This window comes from Triturus cristatus, chromosome 3_2, assembly GCF_964204655.1.
Source record: "Triturus cristatus chromosome 3_2, aTriCri1.1, whole genome shotgun sequence".
Lineage (NCBI taxonomy): Eukaryota > Metazoa > Chordata > Amphibia > Caudata > Salamandridae > Triturus > Triturus cristatus.
Genome location: NC_140584.1, coordinates 369,119,846 through 369,127,287, shown reverse-complemented (window position 1 = coordinate 369,127,287; position 7,442 = coordinate 369,119,846). Strand labels below are relative to the sequence as shown.

General features: G+C 41.6%; 1 protein-coding gene across 2 annotated transcripts; it reads left to right on the top strand.

The window, feature by feature from the left end:
• The first annotated feature begins 3,624 nt into the window (after positions 1-3,624).
• On the top strand, positions 3,625-5,821 carry LOC146857396 (uncharacterized). Of its 2 annotated transcripts, none has more exons than XM_085647890.1 (2): positions 3,625-4,412; positions 4,529-5,821. In XM_085647890.1, exons 1-2 carry the CDS (start codon positions 3,762-3,764, stop codon positions 5,177-5,179), a joined length of 1,302 nt encoding a protein of 433 aa, XP_085504016.1. In that variant the 5' UTR covers positions 3,625-3,761; the 3' UTR covers positions 5,180-5,821. The 2 variants fall into 2 exon arrangements, with proteins under 2 accessions (XP_085504016.1, XP_085504017.1); XM_085647891.1 differs by having other exon boundaries at positions 3,648-4,412; positions 5,240-5,821.
• Positions 5,822-7,442: the final 1,621 nt, after the last annotated feature.

Here is a 7,442-nt window from a genome sequence, read left to right as displayed (position 1 = left end):
ACCACAATGAGAGGGTGAGTATGTGCAATAACAGGCAGAGCTGCTGAATTTGGAACTTGAAAAACAGGTTCCAGTATCAATGCTTAGATAAAGCGTTCCAATAATTTAATTTTTGGTCAAGTTTGCTATATAAAGCTGGAAATACTTTTTTACCATCCTCCTTTTTGTTCATCCTCACATATGAGGGCACCTTCAACTACGTACATTCAGACTGTGCATTGTACAATACATATCTTGTATTTGATTTAGTAGCCTATAAAGTTGTTCCATTTTAATTAGAATCTAGGTCACATATAGGGTACACATGATCCCTGACTTGCCTTTTATTTAATGAATAGCATTGTTAGATGGGGGTCAGGAACGTTTCTTAGTTCAGTTTAAAAACTCCAACTTTTAATAAATACATATGACATAATCTGATGTACTAAGGTCAGTGCCACTGGAATTATGCTGCATGGGAGCACCAAATTATGCGACAGGGTTGACTAAATTTTGCGGCACGAAATGGCAAATTATGCAGCATAATGCTGGACATTTTTTCATAGTATTACTTAATTGTTTTGACGTTTTTACACAATTTTTCATATGGTAATATTGTCTCTGCAAATATTTCACCTCATTACTACCAGTTTAACAACCAAATGCAGAAATATGCAACTGAAAGATGACCAGTCAACTTTTCCAAAGTGCCTTCCATTGCATTCTAACACATGGAGCCACATTTTTGTAACTTTTGATCCATTTGAGCTAGGAACAAAGCCGTGACATCAGAATCACATAATTCCAGTGGTTTTGGCTGAGGTGAAACAATTGCATGTTTTGCATTTTTGAATTTTTTTTTTTTTTAAAGAATTTTTATTATTTTCATGACAGGCAAAAACAACAAGACACCCGAACCGACATTGTGCACAGATCATTTGACATACCAGCATCCCAAAAAACAGTACAGTAGTAAATCCCCTGTCTGCTGTGGCATTTTTGAATTTTGAAGACACCTTACCATATTCTCACGTGATCTATGCCTCTTGACTGACATGGCCCATATTTTCAAGGTTCTGTGTATGCACGGCTCTTAAGAGCTAGAGCTGATCCATGGCTCAGCTGTCCCTGTTAATTTGTTTGCTCGCTCACCTGTACCTGGCACCGTAGTCAGGGTGACAAGGAAAGGAATTATGGGGCAGGAGAGGACCAAATCACGTGTCAGGGTTGATTTATGCAACAAGAAAAGGCAAATTATGCAGAATATTGTGGCACAGTTTGTGATAGAATTACTTATTATTTTGTTATTTTTACACATACAAACAATGTCTAGGCAATTTACCAATTGTAACAATTTAATACGCAGATACAACAATTAGCAGCATAAAAGTGACCAGTCAACGTCTGCGAAGGGTCTTCCACTTTGCAGCAATAGAGGAAGTCATGGTTTTAGTAACTTTTGCTCCATTCAAGCTAGAAACAATTATTTGGGGCTATTCAGCAGATGATGGATTATGTGGCAAATGAGGCAAATCCATAGTTATGTGGAAAAGGCGTTTCATAATTCGAGTGGTCTTGACCTTAGAACAAGGGTCACAGGGTTCTTTCAAGCATAGGTTTTGCACTGGTGAACAAAATTAATCTTTTAAGACTTTTCCCACTAAATGTGTACTGTACAGTGCAACACACATACAAAGTGTAAAAATATAAAGAGCTTTGAAAGTTGTTCCACTGTTATGTCTGTCTCGAGGAGAATTTTTTTGGCTCAACTCCCTGTTGTAAATGTTAGTAGATAGGGATTAACCCATAGGTGGGTGCACGGGAACACCCACATACCACCCATGGTACTCCCCCTTGATGCAAAGAGGCACAAGTTAGGGCATACTGCTACTTTGCATTACTGTGGGAAATTTTCCCACACAAATCATGATTTGCTGGGTTTGTGTCACTTTTGTGATGAAAACTTATCACAAAGTGTTAGTAAATCTCGACCAGAATCTCTAAAGAAGTACTTGTCAATATTATTAGTGCACTTTGTGTTCTTACTGCAAGTTACTAAATGGTCAATGCAGAGCAAATGTTGTCACCATATACTGTGATTTTAACATATGTTTGAGTCAAGGCTGTGACTATTTTTGCTGCAGCCGGTGCAAAGGCATCATGGCTCACATGTGAGAGAGTTCCCATCTTCTCTGCACTGGCTGCAGTTTATTTAATATCAGACACATAAAAGGTGACTGGATGAATGCTTCCAATAAGTCTAACCACTGGCAATCATTCAGATTAGCATTCCACCCCATTGTTCTTTTGCCTGCCATGCCACCTCAGTTTGGAGCCAGACGTATGGAAATCTGCCTTGACCCTGCTCCAATAGGAACAGTCATGGAACAGTACAGTCTGAACTGCCATGTTAGGTCCTCCCTGAACTGGCATACAAGCAATCCAAGACCAGTTTCTCTCTGAAGGTGACTCTTCAGTTGGGTTTAGCTTGGTTCCAGTGGCACAGTGACCAAGGAGCCCACATCTCGGCATACCCTTGGCCCTTTAGTGCATTAAATCAAACACGCAAATTGTGATGGGAGGAATGCTTGCAATAGTTTTAATGACTAGCAATCACTCAGAGTAGCATTCCAAACCATCATTCTTTTGCCCACCATGCCAACTCGGTATGGATACAGCCATAGGCAAATCAGTCTTGACTCTGCTCCAATAGGAACAGTCCAACCAAACTGCCAGGCCAGGTCCTACCTGAACCAGAGTACAGCATCCCAGGCACAGTTTTGCCGTTATTTTGCTAAGGTGTTTTTGAAGTGTCTCCCTGGGTTTAGCCCTGAGTGGTCTCTTCCTCTGGGAGGGGTTGGTGAAACTGGTCCCAGACAGGCACTGGTAAAACTCAGAACAGAGAACACAGCAGAGCAGAGGCCAAACATTTGTTTGATGGGTTGTGCAGGAGCTTGTCATGAGGTAGAAAAGAGGACAAGATGACAGGGTGGAACGTGATGGATGAGGTGAAAAGGCAGCAGAAATGGAGAAAAACAGAAGGGTGGAATGAAAAACAGCTGGATAGAATGAGGTTGGGAGGAGGAGGTCAGCTGTGGAGACAAGATATTAAGGAGGGAAAGAATAGAAGGCTGAGGTTGGGCTATGAAGTACAGAGAATCATAGAAGAGGAAGGACAGCGTTAGAAATGGACAAGGAGATAGTAAAAACAGAATGTAAAGAAAGATGGGGGAGTAGAGAAAAGGAGAAAATATAAGAGTAGTATAGGTTGTATACTACTCGTCACCATGTATTTTTTGACAGGTGGCCACGCCCCTTTGACCACGCCCCTTTGGTCCGTGTGTCTATATTGGACGCGTTCCAAGTCTGATTTTAATCGGGGTTTTAATCGGTCCTTATAACGTATTGATAAGATTATAGCATTTTATTGTTTTATAGGTCGTTATTTTGTGAATCATGGCTTATAAAATGATACGGCGATGAAATCAAAAATAAAAATAAAAAAATAAAAAAAAAAAAGCGTATAAAACGATAAGTTAGGATTTGTGAATCAAGGCTTATAAAATGATACGGCGATGAAATCATAAAGCGTATAAAACGATAAGTTAGGATTTGTGAATCAAGGCTTATAAAATGATACGGCGATGAAATCAAAAAGCGTATAAAACGATAAGTTAGGATTTGTGAATCAAGGCTTATAAAATGATACGGCGATGAAATCAAAAAGCGTATAAAACGATAAGTTAGGATTTGTGAATCAAGGCTTATAAAATGATACTGCGATGAAATCAAAAACGTATGAATCGACCACGCATGCAGGAGGGTTGCTAAGAAGTGGGGGTAGTGTGAAATACGAGTCTACAAACATACCGCGGGGCGTGTCTAGTATGTTCACAGAGGATATAAGCCAGCATTCCGAGGACCGTGTGTTAAGAAACCCCCGCTTTTTTCCGACAAAGAAAAGCTCGAGCTTTAAGACAACTTTGAGAATGTCTTGCTCTAGCGTGGAAGCGGGGCCCCTTGGAGAAACTATAACAGCGATGCTGAAGGAAGCGGCAAATGCTGCAGACGACGCTGCAGAACTCGACGATAGTGATAAGGAAAATTGCGCGCCAACAACGCCTGCGGGTACTACGTCGGAGATGTCGTCGGCGATGCTGAATAAAAAGCCCGAGACAGACGTCGAGGCATCGGCTATGCCGAATATAAAGCCCGAGACCGGAGCCTGCGAAGAGGCGGTTGGTGGCGTTGCTAAAATGGCGTGCAATACCTCCGATGCTACAGACGGCGGTGGAAGAGCGGAACCAAGTGAAGATGACGAGGGTATTGACCTGCAAGAGCCTGAACCCGAGGACTCCAGCGACTGTACAGAGATGGATTCCGGAGAAGAATCTGTAAACGAAACAGAAAAGTGCGAAGTTGGAAAACGAAAAGTAAGTACGAACCGCAATTTTTCGGCAAATCCTCTGGGGTGTTTAAGAGTGTGATGATGAGGCGTGTAGTTGTGAGGAAGGCTGAGGTCGAAAAACCCCTTTTTTCTTTTTATCAGCAAAAGAGAGGAGGAGGAGCCCCAGGCGACAAAACCGCTAGCACGACTATGGAAGTCACACAGCCATCGCTACGTTTTTCATGTCTCTGCTGCTCAAGACAGAAAAAACTTGCCGTAACGCATAAAAACTGCAGCTGTAAGCGCTTAGACGCAATTGTACAATTTTGTCGTGGTGAAAGTTGGAGCACGGATCGATATCGCGGACTTTTGACAGCGATAGCCGCGATCATAAAATTGTGCTTAAAGGCGGGGTGGTACGACGAATGCGAAGGTTGTAAAATTGACGACCCGAGTCAGTTGCATCACGACTGTCTCACGACGGGTGATGAATATGAAGACAGTTTGATACGGAAACTATGTTACAAGCTGGACCCCTATAAGATTATGGCGACGTTGGGGGCGGTCTATGGCTTGAAAGAAATGTCAGTACCCGAAGATTGTAGTAAGATGATTGCGAATGTTTTAAAGTATATTAAGAGAGTACAGTCCCCATCAGAGCATGTGAAAAGTATGTATGAAGCGGGTGATGAAGACATACGCTTGATAATGAAACAGCATTTGAGAAGGAAGAATTACCGTAGATATTTTAAGATCAAGTATCTTTACAGGAGTTTAAAACCGAGGAACATGACATTTCTTAATGTAGAGTAAATGAAAACATGATGATCTTCGCGATTGCTACTATTATGTATGTGTGTTTTTCCGTTGCAGGAAAGTGTGTTTCGACACATGGTTGAGATCGGCGTGCGACCGAGCGTTAGATGCCTGGAAGACGCTTTTTATTTTCTGATCAGAGCAAAGATGGCGTACCCCAAACCAGTGTTTCGCCCGACCGCGCTATGTCGTAACAAGCGATGTGAAATCATCGAAGAGCTTGAAAAAGAACTGGGTCAGAAACCTAGAGGCTTTTACGACGTTGAAAAGAGCAAAATCTTCTTGGGCGCTGACGACGTGCTCGAAGATTGCATCGACAATTATATCAGGCGGACATTTTGCACCCTAGGAACTACTCTGAATAAGAAACAGTTTTTCAATTTCATGAATACAATATCTGATTTGTTTTGTCGAGCCTTCTTGAAGGGGCGTGGGGAGGATGTAAGAAGACTGGTACCGTTCATAGCTAGCAAAATCCAAATATTGATTCTACGTCACGAGTTTTTGAGAGCATTGTGTTAAATATCTATGTTTTTATCGTTATTATCGTTTATAGCGCTGTACATTCCTATATTACCAGTTTAAATCATACACTGTTTAATTCGTGTGTTATTAAATAATCTACTATTGTAAAATAAACCGGCTTCTAGTTCTGATTATTTGATAAAGAAAAATAATAAAACAAAAGTGAATTAATAGAATAGGGGGGCGGGAGTAGGGGTTGCGGTATTTTAGTTCAAGAAGCGCTACGATGCAGAAGCTTTTCAAAAGAGTTTATTACAACCCCTCGAAAGTTGGTAGTTTTGGCGGTGTAGAAGCCTTGTACAAGGAGAGCAAAATCCACAACGACGGTGTTAAAAGAACACAGGTACGCGACTGGTTATCGGGCGAAGATGCCTACACGCTACATAAGGGGTCGAGAAAGCGCTTTCAAAGACGGCGTGTGATAGTCAGCGGCTTAAATCATCAATGGCAAGCGGACCTTCTAGACGTCCGTGAACATGCCGCGGTTAATGATGGTGTAAAATTTATATTAACGGTGATAGACGTACTGTCAAAGTATGCATTCGCCGTTGGCCTGAAGGAAAAATCGGGGAGCTCGGTCACAAAAGCCTTTGATTACATTTTCAGCAGCGGGAGAATTCCTAAAAAGTTACAAACAGATAGAGGAAAAGAGTTTGAAAACAAGACGCTAAAAGCTCTGCTGAACAAGTATGGTGTAAAACATTTTGTTACAAACAACGAAGTGAAGGCGGCGATTGTAGAAAGATTCAACAGAACTCTCAAGGCACGAATTTGGCGGTATTTTACAGCGTACAACACATTTCGTTATATAGATCGTTTACAAGATTTTATTGAAAGTTACAATCATAGCTATCATAGAACCATTAAGACGTCCCCTGTAGAAGTATCCCCGCAAAATGAGTTGAAAATTTGGAGAACTGTGTACGGGTCCGTGTTCACCAACAACCCTGTTTCAAAAAACACTCTCAAAAAAGGTGATCATGTTAGGGTATCTAGATGCAAGGGGGTATTTCAAAAGGGGTATGAGCAGACTTTTACAGATGAGATCTTTGTGATAGACAAGATTTCCAAGCATTCAGGCGTTACAGTTTTTAACTTAAAAGACTATGCTGGGGAGGAGGTCGAAGGGTGTTTTTACAAAGAAGAGCTGCAAAAAATAAAACAGGATCAAGATCGTGTGTACCGTATTGAGAACGTTTTGGCAAAGAAGGGGCACGGGGCACAAAGACAGTGCCTAGTTAAATGGCGGGGGTGGCCTGATAAATTTAATAGTTGGGTCTCTGAGAGTGAATTAAAGGATATACAAAGTCTACAACAGCGGATATAGGCATTTAGGTACCGCGGAAGCGCCATGGAGGTCGGACCTTTTTATCTGACGCTCCCGAGTAACGCGTCTTTGGACACTTTCCCTAATAACAAAATTTCAAATTTTACGGTGAAACTAGCAAAACCTATTCATCTACAAGGAGATTGGGAGGTGGCCCTAACAGAAATTCAGTACCCGCACACGTGGGACACTTTTGAAACAGAGGATGTTAGATTTACGGTGGTACGCAAGAAGGAAAGCGCCCACGAACTTTCTTTCCCGCCGGGGCACTATGACAACATACGAGACATTGTAGAAGTAATGAATAAATCCATTGGTAACATATCGGAACTTGTTGACCTTAGATTAACGTATGAACCACGACTTCGAAAAGTGCAGTTGAGGAATGCTCAAGACTACGGTATTTTG